General features: G+C 37.6%; 2 protein-coding genes across 2 annotated transcripts in view; one reads left to right on the top strand and one right to left on the bottom strand.

Moving 5' to 3' along the window:
* LOC112055983 (trichohyalin) overlaps positions 1-25,786 on the top strand; it is a 489,894-nt gene that overhangs the window by 141,644 nt on the left and 322,464 nt on the right. The window lies entirely within an intron of this gene.
* Positions 812-24,833, bottom strand: LOC128199638 (uncharacterized). Its single transcript, XM_052889883.1, has 15 exons — positions 24,501-24,833; positions 23,929-24,112; positions 23,716-23,808; positions 23,249-23,392; positions 22,282-22,794; positions 21,982-22,172; positions 18,794-18,855; positions 17,236-18,349; positions 7,079-7,262; positions 6,866-6,958; positions 6,399-6,542; positions 5,432-5,944; positions 4,940-5,322; positions 3,488-3,549; positions 812-3,055 (listed from the first exon to the last, which is right to left on the bottom strand). Exons 1-15 carry the CDS (start codon positions 24,578-24,580, stop codon positions 1,686-1,688), a joined length of 5,130 nt encoding a protein of 1,709 aa, XP_052745843.1. The 5' UTR covers positions 24,581-24,833; the 3' UTR covers positions 812-1,685.

The following is a 25,786-nucleotide window of genomic DNA, read 5'->3' as shown; positions in this document are numbered from 1 at the left end:
GAACAAATATAAAACCGGCCATGTGCGTGTCGGGCCACGCGCAGTGTGGGGTTTCATAGATTATGTTAACACTTTAATCCCTTAGCCGATAGAGGGTGTGGACACAATAACTAACAGAAATTTGGAGACCAAAATGGAGACTCACATAGGCTGATAATAATGACACATCAATATTTCTTTTATTTTATTAAAATAACTTGATCATAACTTTTGTTTTAACCCTGAATATTTATTTTTTTATTTTGACCCTGTAAATAAAGCAATTTGAAAGTTTACATATTTGTTTAATTTTGTACAGGTGTGCACAAGGTCTTTAACTGGAGTAAGTAAATACAAACGGGGAAAAATCCTCCCCAATACAGGTTTGTAAGAAGTCTGTCTGTGGAGTGCACACCACTGGTTCTGCAGCCTACAAGATAATTCTCTATAAACATTTTACAACATACGCGACAGCATAAACATCTCTTTCTGTATTGTTGCGAAGTGATAAAAGAGAGCGCTAAAGTCCACCAAAGCGGAGCGAGGGAGCGTAGCGGAGTTGCAGACGATGATAAATAAATAAATATTATTTTTAATTTATTTAACCTCGCTCCGCTTACCGGTTTTATATGAATTTTTAAACAAGCTAGCAAGTTCTTGTCCACTTAAGACGAGCGGAGATTTTGTGCAATTGGTTAATATTTCTCCATTTCTCAGCTCCGCTGCCGCGCTCCGCTTCGGTGGACTGGCAGCCTAAAGAGATGCTTAGCTACTGCACTTGTAGACGATAGACTGCGTGTCACTAGCGAGAGAATCCAGTAAAACACAGATAACACACTTATGCATTTAATATATATAAATTAGAATCACATATCTCCAATATCTCTAAGGCGTACAATCTTCAGTACACAACTGTTACCCTCTGGTACCACAGAACATCATCAATTACAGATTGTCTAATATTTGCAATCGATGACGTTCTGTCTCTAATCTCTGTCTATACACAACATCAACAACAAACACACTTTGAGAGGTCTACTCCTATAAATATTTTCCAAGACGTATAGTACTCAACGGTTTAGGACATTGTTAAGTTCTTGTTGTTGTGCAGTATATTTTGAGTTTAGTTTAGTAGTATATTTGTTAGTTCCGTAACATCTTGCCGTGTTACTCAAAATTAAGTTAACGTTCATTTTGAGTGTCAACAAATTGTTGACAAAAATTGGTAATATGAATGTGAAACTACATATGAAAATCGTTTTCAGCTGACCGATCCTTTCGTTTTCTAGGTCGCACGACTTTTTGTGTATCCCCTTCGTCACATGTTGATAAGTACTCGTAGAAGCTCCGCCGCCGCTTATGAGATATCCGCTAAGCGAGGTTTGTTGTGAACTCATCTTTACAACCGGCCACTGGGCAACGCTCGCGATCACTGCAGTGAGAGCGACTCACACAATACGAGCCCCGCTCATTTACCCGAGGGGGTGAAGGGAGCAGCGTACGAGTTGCACTTCGTACAGATGACAATAGCGTACAACTGTGACTTCTGTTTCACACTTCGTTTGCACTTTAGAGTCTATCAACACTTGCGGCACTTTCGGATACAATAATTAAATTTGATCAGAAAAATATTCAAGTTTTTGTGTTTTTTGTTAATGCACATCTGCAAAGATCGAGCGATCGCTTCGTTTTCTATTTTATTACAATTACTGAGACTTAGTTTGAGTGTGCATTCTCATTTTATGTTGCAATAAATTACATCTTTCTGCAGATTTGTAATTGCATGTCTCACAAGAAAAGGGCTTATCGCCAGTGTGGGTTCTTTTATGTCTGTTTAAATCACCTTTGTGTGAACATTTATAATTGCAAATCTCACAACAAAAAGGCTTTTCGCCAGTGTGGGTTCTTTTATGTTTTTTTATATCACCTTTGTGTGCACTTCTGTAATTACATATCTCACAACAAAAAGGCTTCTCACTAGTGTGTGTTTTCATATGTTGCAATAAATTATGTTTACGTGCACTTTTATAATTGCAAATCTCACAAGAAAATGGTTTCTCACCAGTGTGCGTTTTCATGTGATCTAATAAATGATGTTTCTGTATACATTTATAATTGCAAATCTGACAAGAATAAGGTTTCTCACCAGTGTGCGTTTTCATGTGATCTAATAAATGTTGTTTACGTGCACATTTATAATTGCAAATCTCACAAGAAAAAGGCTTTTCGCCAGTGTGGATTTTTTTATGTTTTTTTAAATCACCTTTCTGTGCACATTTATAATTGCAAATCTCACAACAAAAAGGCTTTTCGCCAGTGTGCGTTCTCATGTGTTGCAATAAATTACTTTTTACTGTACATTTATAATTGCAAATCTTACTAGAAAAAGGCTTTTCGCCAGTGTGCGTTTTCATGTGATATAATAAATGATGTTTACGTGCACATTTATAATTGCACATCTCACAAGAATAAGGCTTTGCATCAGTGTGCGTTTTCATGTGATATAATAAATGATGTTTCTGTATACATTTATAATTGCAAATGTCACAAGAAAAACGCTTTTCGCCAGTGTGGATTCTTTTATGTTTTTTTAAATTATCTTTCTGTGCACATCTATAATTACATATCTCACAACAAAAAGGCTTTTCGCCATTGTGAGTTTTCATGTGATTTAATAAATGATGTTTCAGTGCAGATTTATAATTACATACCTTACAACAAAAAGGTTTTTCGCCAGTGTGAGTTTTCATATGCTGCCTTAAACTACTTTTGTGTGTGCATTTATAATTGCACATCTCACAAGAATAAGGCTTTGCATCAGTGTGGGTTTTCAGGCGTGGATTCTCATCTAGTACAGGTTTTTTGGGTTTCTTGAAAATATCATATAACTGTACTACACAGTTTGTGAATCTATTTATATCTGTATATATTTCAGTGCCATTCTGAGATGATTGCTTGTTCAGTTTGCCAACGCCAGTCTCAAGGATTTGTTCAGTTTTCCGGGTCGCAGCTGCTTCTTCAGTTGCCTGCACTTTGTAGTCGTTGTTTGCCGCAAGTCTCGCGGACAGTGGAGCGACTGAAACAAAACAGTCTTCTTATAATTTACTCCGACAAATCTTTGCGACAGCTCTACTTCTACTATCTGTGCGCCTGAACGTCGCTCCCGCAATATTTACCAATACTGAATAATTGAGCAAACATTAAACAGTTACACGGCAACTCCCAGTGCATTACTGTGTACCTCAAGATGTCGACCTCCGTGACCGACGCAGATGCCCCACACATCTGTCTATACAATAACACTCGACAGATGCAAAACAGATGCAGTCCATCGCTCCCTGTCTATATCGGCGGCACACAAGGCGACTATTAGAACACTCGAGTTCCATCTATCTACGATGTTATACCTACATCACAAACCTGACGAACTCAGCAATAGGGTTTAATGTGACAATACCAACACCATAGGAAACAGAAAAAGTCACAAACAAGTCCACTAGCCCCTCACCTAAAGCCTGAGCGCAGTCTGCAGCCGGGGGAGGGACATCATTCAGCCTCCGACTTCCTGTCCTGTGAAACATTGCAGCAGAATGTGAGTTTGCTTGCTGAGCAACTACATAAATATGACATGAAAAAATTTACAAATATCTTTGTTATTTGTGCAATATTTTTTTTAAGAATAGGGCCTTATTTATTTTACACATATCCCAACGATCTTTGTTCTGTATGTATAACATACTAGCTCACGACTTTTTTTTACCTTAGACCTCTTTAATCCAGCCTTATCGCAAAATCCGTTCTTAGCGGATACTAACTAACTATAGACTATATCCCTGCCAAATTTCTTTCTACGTCAAGCAGTCTTCAAGATTGTGTGATGACCTTTCACATTTATATATTAAGAAGTTAACTCTTCCTAATCTTAGCATTCCATGGAATCTCTGTGCGGGTACCGGGTCCAATTAATAAATAAATATAAATGTACTTAAACAATACACACATATCTAGCCCCAAAGTAAGTGTACAGAATATGTACAGTTGAAAAAATAATTAATCATATTAATATTATTGTTAATATGTTAATTGCCCAATTAAGGGCCAGAAACACAAAATTCATGAGCGGCACAGTACTAAAGCAACGATGTAACTGCATACTTGTGATGCATCACATGCAGCGTCGTTGTATACTGACTTGTTCTGCAGCACGAGTGAGTCACCGCTGCGGCTCACAGCTGCACGAGGCTCGCACACTTGTGATGCATCACATGCAGCGTCGTTGTATACTGACTTGTTCTGCAGCACGAGTGAGTCACCGCTGCGGCTCACAGCTGCACGAGGCTCGCACACTTGTGATGCATCACATGCAGCGTCGTTGTATACTGACTTGTTCTGCAGCACGAGTGAGTCACCGCTGCGGCTCACAGCTGCACGAGGCTCGCACACTTGTGATGCATCACATGCAGCGTCGTTGTATACTGACTTGTTCTGCAGCACGAGTGAGTCACCGCTGCGGCTCACAGCTGCACGAGGCTCGCACACTTGTGATGCATCGCATGCAGCGTCGTTGTATACCGACTTGTTCTGCAGCACGAGTGAGTCACCGCTGCGGCTCACAGCTGCACGAGGCTCGCACACTTGTGATGCATCACATGCAGCGTCGTTGTATACTGACTTGTTCTGCAGCACTAGTGAGTCACCGCTGCGGCTCACAGCTGCACGAGGCTCGCACATTTGTGATGCATCACATGCAGCGTCGTTGTATACTGACTTGTTCTGCAGCACGAGTGAGTCACCGCTGCGGCTCACAGCTGCACGAGGCTCGCACACTTGTGATGCATCACATGCAGCGTCGTTGTATACTGACTTGTTCTGCAGCACGAGTGAGTCACCGCTGCGGCTCACAGCTGCACGAGGCTCGCACACTTGTGATGCATCACATGCAGCGTCGTTGTATACTGACTTGTTCTGCAGCACAAGTGAGTCACCGCTGCGGCTCACAGCTGCACGAGGCTCGCACACTTGTGATGCATCACATGCAGCGTCGTTGTATACTGACTTGTTCTGCAGCACGAGTGAGTCACCGCTGCGGCTCACATCTGCACGAGGCTCGCACACTTGTGATGCATCACATGCAGCGTCGTTGTATACTGATTTGTTCTGCAGCACGAGTGAGTCACCGCTGCGGCTCACATCTGCACGAGGCTCGCACACTTGTGATGCATCACATGCAGCGTCGTTGTATACTGACTTGTTCTGCAGCACGAGTGAGTCACCGCTGCGGCTCACAGCTGCACGAGGCTCGCACACTTGTGATGCATCACATGCAGCTTCGCCGCCAACTACCTGCCAAATACAAAACTCATTCATAACACGTCTGTCCGTCCGCAAAGGGTATTGTATGATAGATATGCAGAGGCCATACACCACCTCCATCAAGAAGTAAACATCTCACCTGAATGAATGATGAATGTTTGCTTAAATGTTCCAAGTATGTAATTTCTTGCAGAAACTCCTTATCACAAAATGAACATTCAAAGACAACACTTTCACTCTTTATGAAACTCTCTGTTTCAGTATGTTCTGTGACTGCAGCCCAGCAAGCTGTTGTTTTGTTATGAAGAGCTTCACCTATAGCTTCGTCCAGTAGTCTAGATTCCAGCTCGATGCTCATGTCAGAGTATTCATCGTCCAAGACACAGTCATTGTTGGAACGGTTTCTGTCATTGTCATCTTTGTGTACCAATGTAGAGTTATCAGCATTTGACATGGAGTCAGAACTGTATTCATTCTTCACCACAACTGATGCAACATCTTTCACTACAGATTCCTCTGCTGCTGTCTGTTCCTCTTCATCAGTGTGATCTATGTACAAGTCACAGTAGTCTGCTCCTAACGTCGTCTGTGTTAAGTTACACTGCAGATGTTTTGTTGTGCAGTTCATCAGTTCCTTATGTTGAATAGTAATCTGAAACAATTGAACTTACTTACTTCAGATACTTTACTAAAGGAAGGTAACAACATAATGTCATCATCATCATCATCATCATCATCATCATCATCATCATCATCATCATTAGCCTATCAGACTACAGAGCGATAGATACATCCTTCCTTAGATGACTGGGCCTTAGATTCCTTAGATTCCCCACACTGCTCCAATGCAGATTGGTGGGCTCAGGCCTACTCTGTAGTACAATCACTATAAGATGATAATAATAACTGACTTAACATGGTCACAGATGCAACGGGTGTAACACCACCAACTTCATGACTGAGAAGCTCAATATTTTATAGCATGACCAAGGACTCAAACCCAGGACCCCAGGATCTGCCAAATACACTTAGAGATAACAATATGTTCTCCAATGTCAGGTTTAAGAGAGGATCAAACTAGTAAATTGTAATTACTAAATACTCACTGATTCATCTTGTGCAAGTAAGTCTGTCATCAGTGAATGGGCTCTCAAGCACAAGTCTCTAAATCTACTGAAGTTAATCAATCTCTGAGCACACAGCACACAGAGTGTTTGCTTCAGGTTTCCTCCACTACACAACTGAAACAACTGCACAGAATTATTAAAAGACTGTCAATACAGGTTTGGTAAGAGAAGTTGAAGAACTTGGGGATTCATTTTGTGTTATATTCTGTGAGTGCACACTACATTACACAACAGTGCATCACTTGTTTATTTTTGTCTGAACTTTGGCTCAATCTCTGTCTTGGTAAAATAAATTTAATTTATTACACTAATTTGTCAAAATCTGTTGTTATTTTTTTAAATTAAAGATTCACAGACATCTAAATACTAATTAAGGTGATGAGATGATATCTCAATTCCCTCCACAGTTATATCACATAGTAGAAACAATGATATTGTCAACTCACAGACAGTCCAGTTAGCTGTTCATATGTCTCCTCCAACTTGTGTTTACTCATTAGAGAGAGCTTACTATCAGTGTCCAGGCATATCATGCACATCTGTAAGTATACCAATAGTTACTTCTACATTACTGATTGTATGTGAGTAATGCTGCTATAGGTATGTCTTAGCCCTTCCTATGTTAACAATCACAAATAAAATCATTATGATCAACTGACCTGCACTGTTGTAGGTATAGCATTAGAGCGAATCTGCCTTACACAACTCTTTGTTTCAGAAAAGTCTTCATCTAAAAAATGCTGCGAGCAGACTACAGCAGGGTCGGGCAGGTGATGGTCTTGTGTGCCGAGAGTTCTGAGCCAAGCAGCATGGAGACTTTCTTCTCTGGGTAACCTGGATAACCTGAATAACAACCAAAATAACAGCTCTAACATGTCCTGATACAGCTAAATACAAGGTTCAGATAATAAACATATGGACACACGCACAACGTCCAGCATAGATAATGAAATTATAAACACAGTATTCTGGAATTATTAATTTGATACTATTAGTTTTACAAGTGCTCATAACTACTTACTGATATGAAAGTAACTAAGAAAGTTTAATCATTCATTGTCAAAGCACAGTGAGTGCACAATGTCATACTTATAGCTAAGTACTTGGTTATTCTGTAGGTCAGTTGCTGCATCTCAAAAGTCAGCTAAAACTGGTTTACAGAACTGTAAGTATGCGTGTGCTACTCTGCTTGGCTGAAAGTCATCGGATAGACAGAAATAACTCTACTCACTCATGAAAGGTAATTCCTGTTCCCGCAGATGTTGACGCATTGTCTGAAGTATTTACGCAGAAAGGCACGCAGCACTGCATCTTGATTCTTGGTATAGTTTGTGTTTTACGGATTTTAATTTTTCTGTAAGGTCACTTCGACAATTTATTTTAAAGTTTGTACTTATTATTGATATTTATAAACATTTAGAAATGTGTATTAACCAATTTCCTTGATTTATATTAATTTTATACAATAAATACTGTATCCCTCTGCTTTTTATTTGTAATTAGAAGAAACCAAAGAGTAATAATCACTAGCAGTAGCACTACGTGTTACGTAAACGATATAGACAGACGTCAAAAAATACTTACGTCAACACAGACATATCTGTTTATGCTCAGACCAATTATCTAGGCTTGTTAGACGTTACTCCTATGTCAGAAGTTTAAGATCACGATCTAACGTGTCTATAAAATTCTTTTAGAATTAGAGTATTTTATGATTTACCCAAGGCTTAAGTCAGAGTAAATATTTAAAGAGTATTCCAACCCGGCCGTATTTTTTTAAATAAATACCTACAGCCGCGCGTTCGTAAACATGTAATAGAGCTACCCGCCTCCAGCATTTTAATTTACATTTGCCAACTTTGTGTTTCCATTTAGTTTTTAACCGACTTCAAAAAGGAGGAGGTTCTCAATTCGGTCGGTATTTTTTTGTGATTGTAAATATATTATACCTATACAACGTGTCCCAAAATTCAACGATAAGCGGGCGCCAAAAGATTGACCTGCTCATGAGCACTTAAGGAAAAATAATAAAAAAAATATACCTAAATTTTTTTTTTAGTTACAAAATAAATTTTAAAATTCTTTGAAAATTTACACCTTGTATGATATTTTGAACTACCGCAGCTACAATTTCTTAAATATGCTTAAGATTTTTTTTGTATCGGAACCTAAGTAGTACTACTATTCACCACAACTCTTAAAAACACCACAATGCCCGCAGTTTTTACACAAAAAAATATCAAAATATTTTTTTTCCCTCAAATTTTTAAAGATTTTTACTTTCAGTCTACTTTGACTCATGGTCTTGCAAAAAAAAAGTATGAACACCGCTATGGCAAGTTATTTTCAAAGTTGACGCAACTAATCAAGATTTCAAAATAGTATAATACCCTAGGATAACTAGTCACAAAAAAAAATATGCGTACCATTTGTAAACAAGAACCAAATTTCTTAATTGTTCTTGTTGTTAGTAATAAATTTTACTATGTTCCAAAAATGTGTTTGTTATTTTAATTACACAACATTAAAGTAAATGTTCGAATTGTTTTCCACCGGCATTAATACAGGCACGACATCGCCTTAAAAACGACCGTTTTATTTTTCGCGCATATCTTCTAGCATTGATATGTGCCGCAGCCTGAGTGATTTTTTGCCGAAGCTCGTCCAATGTCGTAATCGGTTTTGCGTAGATCCTGTCTTTGAGACAACCCCAATAAAAGAAATCCAGGGGGTTTAGGTCGGGTGATCGGGGTGGCCATAGGATAGGACCAAGTCGCCCGATCCAACGCCCCGGATACTCGTGGTCTAGGTATTGTCTCACAGGACGAGCGTAGTGAGCTGGGCAACCATCATTTTGATACCACATATTTTGAAGGTCGCTTAGGGGGACGTCTTCTAGTAATTCTTGCAAATCATTTTGTAAAAAGTTCAAATAACTGTCCCCATCTAAGTTTCCTTGTAATTCAAAAGGCCCAATCACTTTTCCATTTAAAATGCCCGTCCATAAGTTGACCTTAAATTGATATTGGGATTTGTCTTCTCTCATCAGGTGCGGATTCTCATTGCTCCAGCTGTGTAGGTTGTGAAGATTTAAATAGCCATCTTTCTTGCAGGTTGTTTCATCCGACCATAGTACTTTATCCAAGAACTGAGGATCTTCCCGATGCTTTTGAAGCATCACTCGGCAAAATGCGATCCGCAGTGGATAGTCCCGTGATAGTAACGTTTGTACACGTCTGTAATGATATGGGTGTAGCCGATGACGTTTTAGTATTCGATGTGCTGAACTTTTTGGGATTCCCGTAGCTGCTTCTATGGCACGCACTGAGGTAGTTGAATCAATGTTTATTTCATTGAGAACTTCTTCATCGCATTCCGATCTAGGTCTTCCAGCGTTTCTTCTAGCTGACGGCAAACGACCCTCCGAAAACGCTTGATGCACATTCATAAATACCCGATAATCTGGATATCTTTGAGCGTTTGGGTACCTTTCTCGATACAATCTGCTAGCAGCGTTAGCATTGCACCGACATTCTCCATAAATGAGATGCATGTTAGCGTATTCCATCGGCGTGTATGGTTGCGGCATGATAACGCTAAACAGTCCAAAATACACCAAAAGTCCAATTCACAAAACACAGGCACAGTCCAAAATAATGCCAGGTCAGTTCAGTTTGCAGATCACTTAAGTCCAGTCCAAAATGCAAAGCCAAAAGTCGTTAGTACGAGAGCCACGTCAATTGAATACGGAAAGTTGCGCAGTAAACAAAGGAGCAGAGCGTACTGACTTGCTGGGAACAGGATTTTCTTTACCTGCATCATTGTCATTCAACAAAGAACATCTGTCTATCCCTCTCTAACGTATACTTATCGCTATCTTTCTCTCTCTCTCTCTCTCTTATTTTTAAATGTTATCGTTCGTTCCATTAAAATTCTAGGAAATTGCAACGTATGACTCACATCATTTTGTGCATAAAGTAAAAGTGATTTCTAGGAGCAAAAACATTTTAGAAATTTAGTTCTTGTTTACAAATGGTACGCATATTTTTTTTTGCGACTAGTTATCCTAGGGTATTATACTATTTTGAAATCTTGATTAGTTGCGTCAACTTTGAAAATAACTTGCCATAGCGGTGTTCATACTTTTTTTTGCAAGACCATGAGTCAAAGTAGACTGAAAGTAAAAATCTTTAAAAATTTGAGGGAAAAAAAATATTTTGATATTTTTTTGTGTAAAAACTGCGGGCATTGTGGTGTTTTTAAGAGTTGTGGTGAATAGTAGTACTACTTAGGTTCCGATACAAAAAAAATCTTAAGCATATTTAAGAAATTGTAGCTGCGGTAGTTCAAAATATCATACAAGGTGTAAATTTTCAAAGAATTTTAAAATTTATTTTGTAACTAAAAAAAAAATTTAGGTATATTTTTTTTATTATTTTTCCTTAAGTGCTCATGAGCAGGTCAATCTTTTGGCGCCCGCTTATCGTTGAATTTTGGGACACGTTGTATGTATGTATGTGATTGACTAGTATATATTTTTAACCGACTTCCAAAAAGGAGGAGGTTCTACGTTCGGCAGTATGTATGTTTTTTTTTTTTTTTTTTTTTTTTTTTTTTATGTATGTCCAGCGATAATTCCGTCAATTATGGACCGATTTTGAAAATTCTTTTTTTGTTTTGTAGGGTTTACTTCCAGGGTGGTCCCATTTTGTTCATGTCAGGATCTGATGATGGCATCCTGGAGAAATTGAGGGGAACTTTCGAAAGTTGTAGAGACGGCTAGTACGTTTGTTAGTGTTTCCATAAGGTATTTTAAACCACTACAACTTTATGAAGGTTTGGAGTTGGTCTGATGATGGAGCCGAAACACAGACGATGGAACTCGTCAAGGATTTACAGCAGTCACCTTTTGTTTCGGCTTGATTAATTTGTATTGATGAGTACTTTCCACCTATATAGGTTGTGACTGTATTAAGGGTTTGGTGATGAAGACGAGGGACAGTGAAGAGAACTCCTCGACGTTTCACAGTAGCTACCTTGTGTTTGGACTTGATAAATTTGTATTAATGAGAACTTACCACCTAGATGGATTGTGACTGTATTAAGGGTCTGATGATGAAGACGAGGGACAGTGAAGAGAACTCCTCGACGGTTCACAGTAGCTACCTTGTGTTTGGACTTGATAAATTTGTATTGATGAGAACTTTCCATTAAGATAGGTTGTGACTGTACACACGCAGTGGGTATGCTAACACTAAAAATAAAAAAATAAAAATTTTAATAAAAAAAATTCAACCGACTTTCAACTCAAAAAATAACTTTAACTAAAAAGCAAAAAATAACATCCTACCTATGTGCTACCTTCTGATCAGTTTGAAGGCGGTGCCAAGCCAGTGTCGTGTTTTAATTAAAGCTGTTTCTGGAATAACCACAGAAATTTTGTAGTTTAAACGTATTTAATTAAAACATCACTGGCTTGGCACCGCCTTCAAACTGATCAGAAGGTAGCACATAGGTAGGATGTTATTTTTTGCTTTTTAGTTAAAGTTATTTTTTGAGTTGAAAGTCGGTTGAATTTTTTTTATTAAAATTTTTATTTTTATGTATGTCCAGCGATAATTCCGTCATTTATAGACAGATTTTAAAAAATCTTTTTTTGTTTTTAAAAGGTTAAATTCCAGGGTGGTCCCATTTTATTCATGTTAGGATCTGATGATGGCATCCTGGAGAAATCGAGGGGAACTTTCGAAAATTGTAAAGTTGGCTAATGCGTTTGTTAGTGTTTCCATAAGGTATTTAAAACCACTACTGTTTTATGAAGGTCTGGAGTTGGTCTGATGATGGAGCCGAAGCACAGACGACCTTGTGTTTGGACTTGATAAATTTGTATTGATGAGAACTTTCCACTTATATGGGTTGTGACTGTATTAGGGTTCTGGTGATGAAGTTAAGAAGTTAAGTTTTTTTGGATATTCATATTACGTGTGGATATACAGTGTGTTTTAAAAATACCGTCCGATCCAAAATGTGCGTGTAAGCATTATAATATTATAAACAGAAAAAATATTTAAAAAAATATTATTCAATAATTAAGCATTTTTATCGTGATAATAAAGTTTCTAATTTTAAACATAAATTGTCCCAAAACTTGAAAAAATTTAAAAAGTGACAACACTGTACTATCAATTATGGTACGTATATCTAGATTATTACCTCCTAACTACACACCTGTGGCACAAAAGTCGGCAAAATAGAAAGCCTTTTGACAATGCCGCGCCGCATATCGTAAAGGGTAGGTAGTAGGTATCATCGTTTTCGGCGCCTACTGTCTTTGTAACACCGCGCCGCCGCCGACACGTGCAATGTCTGTAATGCTGTGTTTAGTTTGCTTGCGCCACTCGCCCAAAATGCAGACTTAAATTAGTAGTAGTAGATCTATTTGCGACAGAGCTATTACTGTGTTCCAGAGTAAAAGGCATAGTTTCTGGTGTAATGTATGTTCAAGGAGTGGAAAATGTGGAAAATGATCCACTAACCATTAATTCATCTGCCATCATCCATCTGCGTAAATTAACTTTTCGTGTTTACAAACATCACAACACGCCAGTTATGCAAGCACGCATGCATGCTTGTACACAGCACCTTGACAAACCCATCACCTTGTTGTGTGTACTTGTGTGTTTACTTGCCCATTCAATACCGCTTTGAATAGAAACGTGTAAACGCAGCACAAAACATAGATGGCGGCGTTTTTATTTTGTAGCAATGCCTACTAATAATTAACCTATCTCAACTTTTGTGTTGCCATGTAAGTTTTTATAATTTTGTATTTTTTATGTTAATTTCGTGCAGGGAAAAAATATATTTCTTTAAAAATAAGGACTGCATAAAAATAATGTATACACGATACCTAAGTACACCCTTAAGGGCCGGACGGTATTTCCTATAACACACTGTATGGGGGAGTGAAATATTGTATATGAGTTAAGGTAGTATTTTCAAAATTGGGCTTGCAGGATTTAGGTACTTATTATAAAAAAAATAACGTTTCAGCTAATTGCTTATTAATTTTTGTTCATACTCCGTAGGTATGCTAACACTACAAATGAAAGAACCACAGAAATTACGTAATTTAAACGGCTTGAATTGAAGCATCACTGGCTTGGCACCGCCTTCAAACTGATCAGAAGGTAGCACATAGGTAAGATGCAGAGATGTGATTTATTTGAAATACTTCTATTTAAAATGCAAATACAAAATGCAAAATACCTATTTTGTATTTTGCATTTAAATGCTTTTTAGTAAAAAGCATTTTGTATTTTATTTGAAATACCTTTCGAGATGTATTTTGTATTTTAATATTCATTTCAAAATGCAAAATACTTTGTGATTAAGTTTAGCTAATATTAACAGTAAAACAAAATGAAATGAACGAATGCCGAATTTGACCAATAGAGGCGCCAGCTAGCCACGTGCGTTCTTTTTAGTTATATATATAGTTTCTTATAGTTTCGCTATGTCCGTCTGTCTGTCCGTCCGTCCGTCCGTCCGTCCGCGGCTTAGGGCAGTGACTATAATTACTAGAAATCTGTAAATTAGCATGAGTGTGTATATTAAAATGTAAACAAAGTCATAATAAAATCTTGAATAATAATTTTTTTAGGTTAAAATTATTAATTAAAAATTAATTATGAGTTAATTAAGCTGTAAATAAAATAAGATATCTCAGAGTCTGTTAAAACTAGAAAGCTGAAATTTGGTTATATTAATTACGACTATAAAGTAGTAAAAAGAAAATTCGAAAAAAAGTTGTTTTTGGGGTTCTTTCCTACATGCAAAGTGAGAATGAATTTTTTATCTTCTATCACATGGTGTGGGGCACCGTTATCGGTATTTTTGTGCATTATATAAGGAATTAAACTGCTCATTTAATCTACGGAACTACTCTGCACATGGCCCGACACGCGCTTGGCTAGTTTTTTATTTTTTTCTTCGTTGGTCAAAGTGCGCGCCTTTAGTCTTAACGAGTGACAATGTCACACGAAAACGACGAACATTATGCTGAATGTTTTTGTTCGGCACGGCATTGTGTCTCTAATACAAATTATCTGTGATTTGGTCAAAAGGTATTTTATTTTAAAAAAAGTATTTTGAAAATACCTATTTTGCATTTATCATTTAAAATACCAAACGCAAACCTATTTGGTATTTTGCATTTGAAATAGTAAATCTCAAAAGTATTTTGCATTTTGTATTTAAATGCTTTTTTAAAACCATTTTGTACATCTCTGGTAAGATGTTATTTTTTGCTTTATAATTTAGGTTATTTTTGAGTTGGAAGTCGGTTGAATTTTTTTTATTAAAATTTTTATTTATATAAACAAATAAAATACTTTGTAAATTGTAGTAAAATAGGAATAGGAAGTGATCAATAAAAATGCGTGTTGTTTTTTGATTGGTAGATTTAAATTAGGACTGACACTATGGTCGATGACCTTGAAGGATTGGTCGTATACATATATTTATTTTGGTGATGCCATCCACACTAAGTGAACAAATATAAAACCGGCCATGTGCGTGTCGGGCCACGCGCAGTGTAGGGTTCCATAGATTATGTTAACACTTTAATCCCTTAGCCGATAGAGGGTCTGTACACAATAACAACAGAAATTTGGAGACCAAAATGGAGACTCACATAGACTGATAATAATGACACATCAATATTTCTTTTATTTTATTAAAATAACTTGATCATAACTTTTGTTTTAATCCTGAATATTTATTTTTTTATTTTGACCCTGTAATTAAAACAATTTGTAAGTTTACATACTTGTTTAATTTTGTTCAGTGGTGTGCACAAGGTCTTTAACTGGAGTAAGTAAATGCAAACGGGGAAAAAATCCTTCGCAATACAGGTTTGTAAGAAGTCTGCCGGGTAAGCAGTGCACGTTTGCTTCTGTGGAGTGCACACCACCGGTTCTGCAGTCTACAAGATAATTCTCTATAAACATTTTACAACATACGCGACAGCATAAACATCTCTTTCTGTATTGTTGCGATGTGATAAAAGAGAGCGCTAAAGTCCACCAAAGCGGAGCGAGGGAGCGTAGCGGAGTTGCAGACGATGATAAATAAATAAATATTATTTTTAATTTATTTAACCTCGCTCCGCTTACCGGTATTATATGAATTTTTAAACAAGCTAGCAAGTTCCTGTCCACTTAAGACGAGCGGAGATTTTGTGCAATCCTATTGGTTAATATTTCTCCGTTTCTCAACTCCGCTGCCGCGCTCCGCTTCGGGGGACTGGCAGCCTAAAGAGGTGGTTAGCTACTGCACTTGTAGACAATAGACTGCGTGTCACTATACTAATAGCATTAACAACTGAGTCTTAGGGCCATAAATCATTTCTCTATATCTATCTCGCTTGCACTTATGGGTCTTATGGAGCCGTCTAGTGAAGGGTGTAACAATGAAAGACATATTATCGATAAGTAAAGTTTATTATCGTATCTTGTTCACAAAATTAAAAAATTTAACAATATTTGATTTAATATAATACATATTTCATATTATATAATTATTAACTAAATAAAATTAATCTTCATCTGAGTCTTCATCATCAGAATCTTCGTCTTCTGCCAAATTTATTATATATTAGTATCCATAGTGCGCAACGAGTAACACATGAATGTATTTATTTAATTGCAGTAAACACATTTATAGCAAAAAAAATACGCAATGCAATTACATTAGAAACCGACCAATCAGAATCGTCCAAATCATTATTGACTCATCATTAGCACGTGCGCAGGTAGCCGTTTATCGATAATTAGGGTGCGCAGGTAGGCGCGCTGCACATTCCTATCTTTTTTGACTTTTATGACCGGACGACTCAGATGATAATGCGCATACTATAGCGAGAGAATTCAGTAAAACACAGATAGCACACTTATGCATTTAATATATATAAATTAGAATCACATATCTCCAATATCTCTAAGGCGTACAATCTTCAGTACACAACTGTTACCCTCTGGTACCACAGAACATCATCAATTACAGATTGTCTTATATTTGCAATCGATGACGTTCTGTCTCTAATCTCTGTCTATACAAAAACAACATCAACAACAAACACACTTTGAGAGGTCTACTCCTATAAATATTTTCCAAGACGTATAGTACTCAACGGTTTAGGACATTGTTAAGTTCTTGTTGTTGTGCAGTATATTTTGAGTTTAGTTTAGTAGTATATTTGTTAGTTCCGTAACATCTTGCCGTGTTACTCAAAATTAAGTTAACGTTCATTTTGAGTGTCAACAAATTGTTGACAAAAATTGGTAATATGAATGTGAAACTACATATGAAAATCGTTTTCAGCTGACCGATCCTTTCGTTTTCTAGGTCGCACGACTTTTTGTGTATCCCCTTCGTCACATGTTGATAAGTACTCGTAGAAGCTCCGCCGCCGCTTATGAGATATCCGCTAAGCGAGGTTTGTTGTGAACTCATCTTTACAACCGGCCACTGGGCAACGCTCGCGATCACTGCAGTGAGAGCGACTCACACAATACGAGCCCCGCTCATTTACCCGAGGGGGTGAAGGGAGCAGCGTACGAGTTGCACTTCGTACAGTTGACAATAGCGTACAACTGTGACTTCTGTTTGCACTTTAGAGTCTATCAACACTTGCGGCACTTTCGGATACAATAATTAAATTTGTTCAGAAAAATATTCAAGTTTTTGTGTTTTTTGTTAATGCACATCTGCAAAGATCGAGCGATCGCTTCGTTTTCTATTTTATTACAATTACTGAGGCTTAGTGTGAGTGTGGATTCTCATCTTATGTCGCAATATATTACATCTTGTCGCAGATTTGTAATTGCATATCTCACAAGAAAAGGGCTTATCGCCAGTGTGGGTTCTTTTATGTCTGTTTAAAACACCTTTGTGTGAACATTTATAATTACATATCTCACAACAAAAAGGCTTTTCGCCAGTGTGGGTTTTTTTATGTTTTTTTATATCACCTTTGTGTGCACTTCTGTAATTACATATCTCACAACAAAAAGGCTTCTCACCAGTGTGAGTTTTCATGTGTTGCAATAAATTATGTTTACGTGCACATTTATAATTGCAAACCTCACAAGAATAAGGTTTCTCACCAGTGTGCGTTTTCATGTGATCTAATAAATTACCTTTGTGTATACATTTATAATTGCAAATCTGACAAGAATAAGGTTTCTCACCAGTGTGCGTTTTCATGTGATCTAATAAATTACCTTTGTGTATACATTTATAATTGCAAATCTGACAAGAATAAGGTTTCTCACCAGTGTGCGTTTTCATGTGATCTAATAAATGATGTTTCTGTGTACATTTATAATTGCAAATGTCACAAGAAAAAGGCTTTTCGCCAGTGTGGATTCTTTTATGTGTTTTTAAATTACCTTTCTGTGCACATCTATAATTACATATTTCACAACAAAAAGGCTTTTCGCCAGTGTGAGTTTTCATGTGATTTAATAAATGATGTTTCAGTGCAGATTTATAATTACATACCTTACAACAAAAAGGTTTTTCGCCAGTGTGAGTTTTCATATGCTGCCTTAAAGAACTTTTGTGTGTGCATTTATAATTGCACATCTCACAAGAATAAGGCTTTGCATGAGTGTGGGTTTTCAGGCGTGGATTCTCATCTGGTACAGTTTTTTTGGGTTTCTTGAAAATATCATGTAACTGTACTACACAGTTTGTGAATCTATTTATATCTGTATATATTTCAGTGCCGCTCTGAGATGGTTGCTCGTTCAGTTCGCCAATGTCAGTCTCAAGGATTTGTTCAGTTTTCCGGGTCGCAGCTGCTTCTTCAGTTGCCTGCACTGTGTGGTCGTTGTTTGCCGCAAGTCTCGCGGACAGTGGAGCGACTGAAACAAAACAGTCTTCTTATAATTTACTCCGACAAACCTTTGCGACAGCTCTACTTCTACTATCTGTGCGCCTGAACGTCGCTCCCGCAATTTTTACCAATAATACTGAATTATTGAGCAAACATTAAACAGTTACACGGCAACTCACAGCGCATTACTGTGAGTTGCCGTGTAACTCAAGATGTCGACCTCCGTGACCGACGCAGACGCCGCACACATCTGTCTATACAATAACACTCGACAGATGCAAAACAGATGCAGTCCATCGCTCCCAGTCTATATCGGCGGTACACAATACGACTATTAGAACACTCGAGCTCCATCTATCTACGATGTTATACCTACATCACAAACCTGACGAACTCAGCAATAGGGTTTAATGTAATAATACCAACACCATAGCAAACAGAAAAGTAACAAACAAGTCCACAAGCCCCTCACCTAAAGCCTGAGCGCAGTCTGCAGCCGGGGGAGGGACATCATTCAGCCTCCGACTTCCTGTCCTGTGAAACATTGCAGCATAATGTGAGTTTGCTTGCTGAGCAACTACATAAATATGACATGAAAAAATTTACTAATATCTTTGTGCGATATTTTTTTTAATAATAGGGCCTTATTTATTTTACACATATCCCAACAATCTTTTTTCTGTATGTATGACATACGTTACACATCAAACAGAGAATAATTGAGTCTGAGAACAAGGTCCAAACCACCTGGAACATAATTAATAGAGAATCGGGCAAAATTAAACCACGTGACATAAGTTTTGAATTAATGGTAAAGGATAAAAAGGTAAACACTGATAACGAGGTTGTTAATGCCTTTGAAGACTTTTTCCAGAATGTCCCTATCTTGTTAACAGATTCACTGGATTCGTCTGCTACGGAAGCCTAGAGGCTATTAAGAGGCAATGTCAAAGAGTGCAACATTCTTTTTGAATTTCATCATATAACTATATTAGACATAAAAAAGTCTTTCAATCTGTTAAAATTAAAAAGAACTGGAGATATGTGGGGCATGTCAGTGAAAGTAATATCGAACATCATTGATGTTATTGCTCCCCACTTAGCTATTATTTTTAATGAATGTGTGGACTTGGGTATTTTTCCGTACCTGATGAAGCATGGCAAATTGATACCACTTTTTAAATCAGGTGACAAATCTGATCTTAATAATTATAGACCGATTACAATACTGCCAACACTTAGCAATGTGTTTGAAAAAATCATTTTAAATCAACTTTTAAGTCATTTTAATGTAAATAACTTGTTTCATCCTGAACAGTATGGTTTTACAAAAGGTCGCAATACAACTGATGCAGGTGTCAAACTTTTAAAACATATCTATGAAGCATGGGAAAGTTCTAAGAATGCTATTGGTGTGTTCTGTGATCTGTCCAAGGCATTCGACTGTGTTGACCATAACACTCTTTTACTCAAGTTAAGCCACTATCAGTCAGTGATAGAACACAAAAGGTGTGTATAAATGATATAAAGTCACATGGTTCTACTACCATAATGGGCGTCCCACAGGGTTCAATTCTGGGTCCTTTTCTATTCTTAGTGTACATAAACGATTTACCACACCATGTTAGCGGCATATGAGAGATTGTTCTGTTTGCTGACACATCCTTAGTTTTTAAGACCGACAGAAATAAAGATAACTCTGACTATGTTAACCGTGCCATATCGCATATGTTGCATTGATTCACTGCAAACTATTTACTTTTAAATGCAAAGAAAACTAAATGTATTGAGTTTTCATTAACAAATGTTATAAAATTAGATAAGTCTATAATTATCGAAGGTGAAACACTGAAAATGGAGAATTCCACAGTTTTTCTGGGAGTGACCTTGGATTGTGAACTTCAGAGAGGCGCTCATATAGAAAAACTGTCTGGAAAACTTAGCTCAGCTGCATTTGCAGTGAGAAAAATAAGACAGTTTACTGATGTTGATACAGCTAGACTTGTTTATTTTGCGTACTTTCACAGCGTCTTACGGTATTTTGTTGTGGGGCAAGGCTGCTGATATACATTCTATATTTGTACTTCAAAAAAGAGCAATTCGAGCAATATATCAACTAAAATCACGCGAGTCCCTTCGTCAAAAGTTTAAAGAAATAGGCATTTTAACAGTAGCCTGTCAGTATATGTATATATAACAGTATAGTTTATGTTAGACAAAATATTAATTTGTACAAACGAAAAGGAGATTTAAACCCACGTCTTACTAGACACGGGCATAAGTTAGTTATTTCTGCATATCGTCTCCAAAGAGTTAAAAAATCTTTTGTGGGTTTGGGTGTACTCTTCTATAATAAGATCCCCAAGACTGTGATGGACCTGCCAATGCACAACTTTAAGCAATGTGTTAAAAAACATTTACTTAATCGAGGTTACTAAACTATTGATGAGTTCCTTAACGATAAAGGTGCTTGGAGGCCATTGGATCAGCTTCCACCTTCACACAGGAAATAAAACTATAAGAAATTGTAATTTAATTGTTATCAATTGTAAATTGTAATACTGCATGACTTTTTAAAAAGAGCAACTGTTGAGTTTCTTGCCAGTATCTTCTCAGCAGAACCTGCCTTCCGAACCGGTGGTAGAATCTTTACAAATAGTCAACTGACGTGTCAAAAGTGCTTGTAAACTGAGCCTACTTGAAATAAATGAATTTTGAACTTTTTGTATACTAGGAGACGCTTGCGACTTCGTCCGCTCTTAGACCTCTAAATCCAGCCCTAACGCAAAATCAGTTAGCAGATACTAACTAACTATAGACTATATCCCTGCCAAATTTCTTTCTACGTCAAGCAGTCTTCGAGATTGTGTGATGACCTTTCACATTTATATATTAAGAAGTTTACCGAATCCAATTAATAAATAAATATATATGTACTTTAACAATACACACATCACTATCTAGCCCCAAAGTAAGCATACAGAATATGTACAGTTAAAAAATCAATTGATTATATTAATATTATTGTTAATATGTTAATTGCCCAATTAAGGGCCAGAAAAACTGTAAACGTTGTATACTGACTTGTTCTGCAGCACGAGTGAGTCACCGCTGCGGCTCACAGCTGCACGAGGCGCGCACACTTGTGATGCATCACATGCAGCGTCGTTGTATACTGACTTGTTCTGCAGCACGAGTGAGTCACCGCTGCGGCTCACAGCTGCACGAGGCGCGCACACTTGTGATGCATCACATGCAGCGTTGTTGTATACTGACTTGTTCTGCAGCACGAGTGAGTCACCGCTGCGGCTCACAGCTGCACGAGGCTCGCACACTTGTGATGCATCACATGCAGCGTCGTTGTATACTGACTTGTTCTGCAGCACGAGTGAGTCACCGCTGCGGCTCACAGCTGCACGAGGCTCGCACACTTGTGATGCATCACATGCAGCGTCGTTGTATACTGACTTGTTCTGCAGCACGAGTGAGTCACCGCTGCGGCTCACAGCTGCACGAGGCTCGCACACTTGTGATGCATCACATGCAGCGTCGTTGTATACTGACTTGTTCTGCAGAACGAGTGAGTCACCGCTGCGGCTCACAGCTGCACGAGGCTCGCACACTTGTGATGCATCACATGCAGCGTCGTTGTATACTGACTTGTTCTGCAGCACAAGTGAGTCACCGCTGCGGCTCACAGCTGCACGAGGCTCGCACACTTGTGATGCATCACATGCAGCGTCGTTGTATACTGACTTGTTCTGCAGCACGAGTGAGTCACCGCTGCGGCTCACAGCTGCACGAGGCTCGCACACTTGTGATGCATCACATGCAGCGTCGCCGCCAACTACCTGCCAAATACAAAACTCATTCATAACACGACTGTCCGTCCGCAAAGGGTATTGTATTATAGATATGCAGAGGCCATACTTCACCTCCATCAAGAAGTAAACATCTTACCTGAATGAATGATGAATGTTTGCTTAAATGTTCCAAGTATGTAATTTCTTGCAGAAACTCCTTATCACAAAATGAACATTCAAAGACAACACTTTCATTCTTTATGGAACTCTCTGTTTCAGTATGTTCTGTGACTGCAGCCCAGCAAGCTGTTGCTTTGTTATGAAGAGCTTCACCTATAGCTTCGTCCAGTAGTCTAGATTCCAGCTCGATGCTCATGTCAGAGTATTCATCGTCCAAGACACAGTCATTGTTGGAACGGTCTCTGTCATTGTCATCTTTGTGTACCAATGTAGAGTTATCAGCATTTGACAGGGAAACAGAACTGTATTCATTCTTCACCACAACTGATGCAACATCTTTCACTACAGATTCCTCTGCTGCTGTCTGTTCCTCTTCATCAGTGTGATCTATGTACAAGTCACAGTAGTCTGCTCCTAACGTCGTCTGTGTTAAGTTACACTGCAGATGTTTTGTTGTGCAGTTCATCAGTTCCTTATGTTGAATAGTAATCTGAAACAATTGAACTTACTTACTTCAGATACTTTACTAAAGGAAGGTAACAACATAATGTCATCATCATCATCATCATCATCATCATCATCATCATCATCATCATCATTAGCCTATCAGACTACAGAGCGATAGATACATCCTTCCTTAGATGACTGGGCCTTAGATTCCTTAGATTCCCCACACTGCTCCAATGCAGATTGGTGGGCTCAGGCCTACTCTGTAGTACAATCACTATAAGATGATAATAATAACTGACTTAACATGGTCACAGATGCAACGGGTGTAACACCACCAACTTCATGACTGAGAAGCTCAATATTTTATAGCATGACCAAGGACTCAAACCCAGGACCCCAGGATCTGCCAAATACACTTAGAGATAACAATATGTTCTCCAATGTCAGGTTTAAGAGAGGATCAAACTAGTAAATTGTAATTACTAAATACTCACTGATTCATCTTGTGCAAGTAAGTCTGTCATCAGTGAATGGGCTCTCAAGCACAAGTCTCTAAATCTACTGAAGTTAATCAATCTCTGAGCACACAGCACACAGAGTGTTTGCTTCAGGTTTCCTCCACTACACAACTGAAACAACTGCACAGAATTATTAAAAGACTGTCAATACAGGTTTGGTAAGAGAAGTTGAAGAACTTGGGGATTCATTTTGTGTTATATTCTGTGAGTGCACACTACATTACACAACAGTGCATCACTTGTTTATTTTTGTCTGAACTTTGGCTCAATCTCTGTCTTGGTAAAATAAATTTAATTTATTACACTAATTTGTCAAAATCTGTTGTTATTTTTTTAAATTAAAGATTCACAGACATCTAAATACTAATTAAGGTGATGAGATGATATCTCAATTCCCTCCACAGTTATATCACGTAGTAGAAACAATGATATTGTCAACTCACAGACAGTCCAGTTAGCTGTTCATATGTCTCCTCCAACTTGTGTTTACTCATTAGAGAGAGCTTACTATCAGTGTCCAGGCATATCATGCACATCTGTAAGTATACCAATAGTTACTTCTACATTACTGATTGTATGTGAGTAATGCTGCTATAGGTATGTCTTAGCCCTTCCTATGTTAACAATCACAAATAAAATCATTATGATCAACTGACCTGCACTGTTGTAGGTATAGCATTAGAGCGAATCTGCCTTACACAACTCTTTGTTTCAGAAAAGTCTTCATCTAAAAAATGCTGCGAGCAGACTACAGCAGGGTCGGGCAGGTGATGGTCTTGTGTGCCGAGAGTTCTGAGCCAAGCAGCATGGAGACTTTCTTCTCTGGGTAACCTGGATAACCTGAATAACAACCAAAATAACAGCTCTAACATGTCCTGATACAGCTAAATACAAGGTTCAGATAATAAACATATGGACACACGCACAACGTCCAGCATAGATAATGAAATTATAAACACAGTATTCTGGAATTATTAATTTGATACTATTAGTTTTACAAGTGCTCATAACTACTTACTGATATGAAAGTAACTAAGAAAGTTTAATCATTCATTGTCAAAGCACAGTGAGTGCACAATGTCATACTTATAGCTAAGTACTTGGTTATTCTGTAGGTCAGTTGCTGCATCTCAAAAGTCAGCTAAAACTGGTTTACAGAACTGTAAGTATGCGTGTGCTACTCTGCTTGGCTGAAAGTCATCGGATAGACAGAAATAACTCTACTCACTCATGAAAGGTAATTCCTGTTCCCGCAGATGTTGACGCATTGTCTGAAGTATTTACGCAGAAAGGCACGCAGCACTGCATCTTGATTCTTGGTATAGTTTGTGTTTTACGGATTTTAATTTTTCTGTAAGGTCACTTCGACAATTTATTTTAAAGTTTGTACTTATTATTGATATTTATAAACATTTAGAAATGTGTATTAACCAATTTCCTTGATTTATATTAATTTTATACAATAAATACTGTATCCCTCTGCTTTTTATTTGTAATTAGAACTTAGAAGAAACCAAAGAGTAATAATCACTAGCAGTAGCACTACGTGTTACGTAAACGATATAGACAGACGTCAAAAAATACTTACGTCAACACAGACATATCTGTTTATGCTCAGACCAATTATCTAGGCTTGTTAGACGTTACTCCTATGTCAGAAGTTTAAGATCACGATCTAACGTGTCTATAAAATCCTTTTAGAATTAGAGTATTTTATGATTTACCCAAGGCTTAAGTCAGAGTAAATATTTAAAGAGTATTCCAACCCGGCCGTATTTTTTTAAATAAATACCTACAGCCGCGCGTTCGTAAACATGTAATAGAGCTACCCGCCTCCAGCATTTTAATTTACATTTGCCAACTTTGTGTTTCCATTTAGTTTTTAACCGACTTCAAAAAGGAGGAGGTTCTCAATTCGGTCGGTATTTTTTTGTGATTGTAAATATATTATACCTATATGTATGTATGTGATTGACTAGTATATATTTTTTTTATGTATGTCCAGCGATAATTCCGTCATTTATAGACCGATTTTAAAAAATCTTTTTTTGTTTTTAAAAGGTTAAATTCCAGGGTGGTCCCATTTTATTCATGTTAGGATCTGATGATGGCATCCTGGAGAAATCGAGGGGAACTTTCGAAAATTGTAAAGTTGGCTAATGCGTTTGTTAGTGTTTCCATAAGGTATTTAAAACCACTACTGTTTTATGAAGGTCTGGAGTTGGTCTGATGATGGAGCCGAAGCACAGACGACCTTGTGTTTGGACTTGATAAATTTGTATTGATGAGAACTTTCCACTTATATGGGTTGTGACTGTATTAGGGTTCTGGTGATGAAGTTAAGAAGTTAAGTTTTTTTGGATATTCATATTACGTGTGGATATACAGTGTGTTTTAAAAATACCGTCCGATCCAAAATGTGCGTGTAAGCATTATAATATTATAAACAGAAAAAATATTTAAAAAAATATTATTCAATAATTAAGCATTTTTATCGTGATAATAAAGTTTCTA

This window comes from Bicyclus anynana, chromosome 26 (genome assembly GCF_947172395.1).
Source record: "Bicyclus anynana chromosome 26, ilBicAnyn1.1, whole genome shotgun sequence".
Classification (NCBI taxonomy): Eukaryota; Metazoa; Arthropoda; class Insecta; order Lepidoptera; family Nymphalidae; genus Bicyclus; species Bicyclus anynana.
The sequence above is the reverse complement of the archived record's forward strand: the minus strand, read 5'-3'. Positions and strand labels throughout refer to the sequence as shown.

What these genes read in the sequence shown, in the direction of transcription:
- LOC128199638 (XM_052889883.1), bottom strand. Translation starts at nt 24,580, where the DNA reads ATGCAGTGCTGCGTGCCTTTCTGCGTAAATACTTCAGACAATGCGTCA. An exon ending in CTATACCTACAACAGTGCAG is followed by an intron (nt 6,959 to 7,078) that starts GTCAGTTGATCA and finishes GTATACTTACAG; the next exon opens with ATGTGCATGATATGCCTGGA. An exon ending in AACATTCATCATTCATTCAG is followed by an intron (nt 5,323 to 5,431) that starts GTGAGATGTTTA and finishes TGTATTTGGCAG; the next exon opens with GTAGTTGGCGGCGAAGCTGC.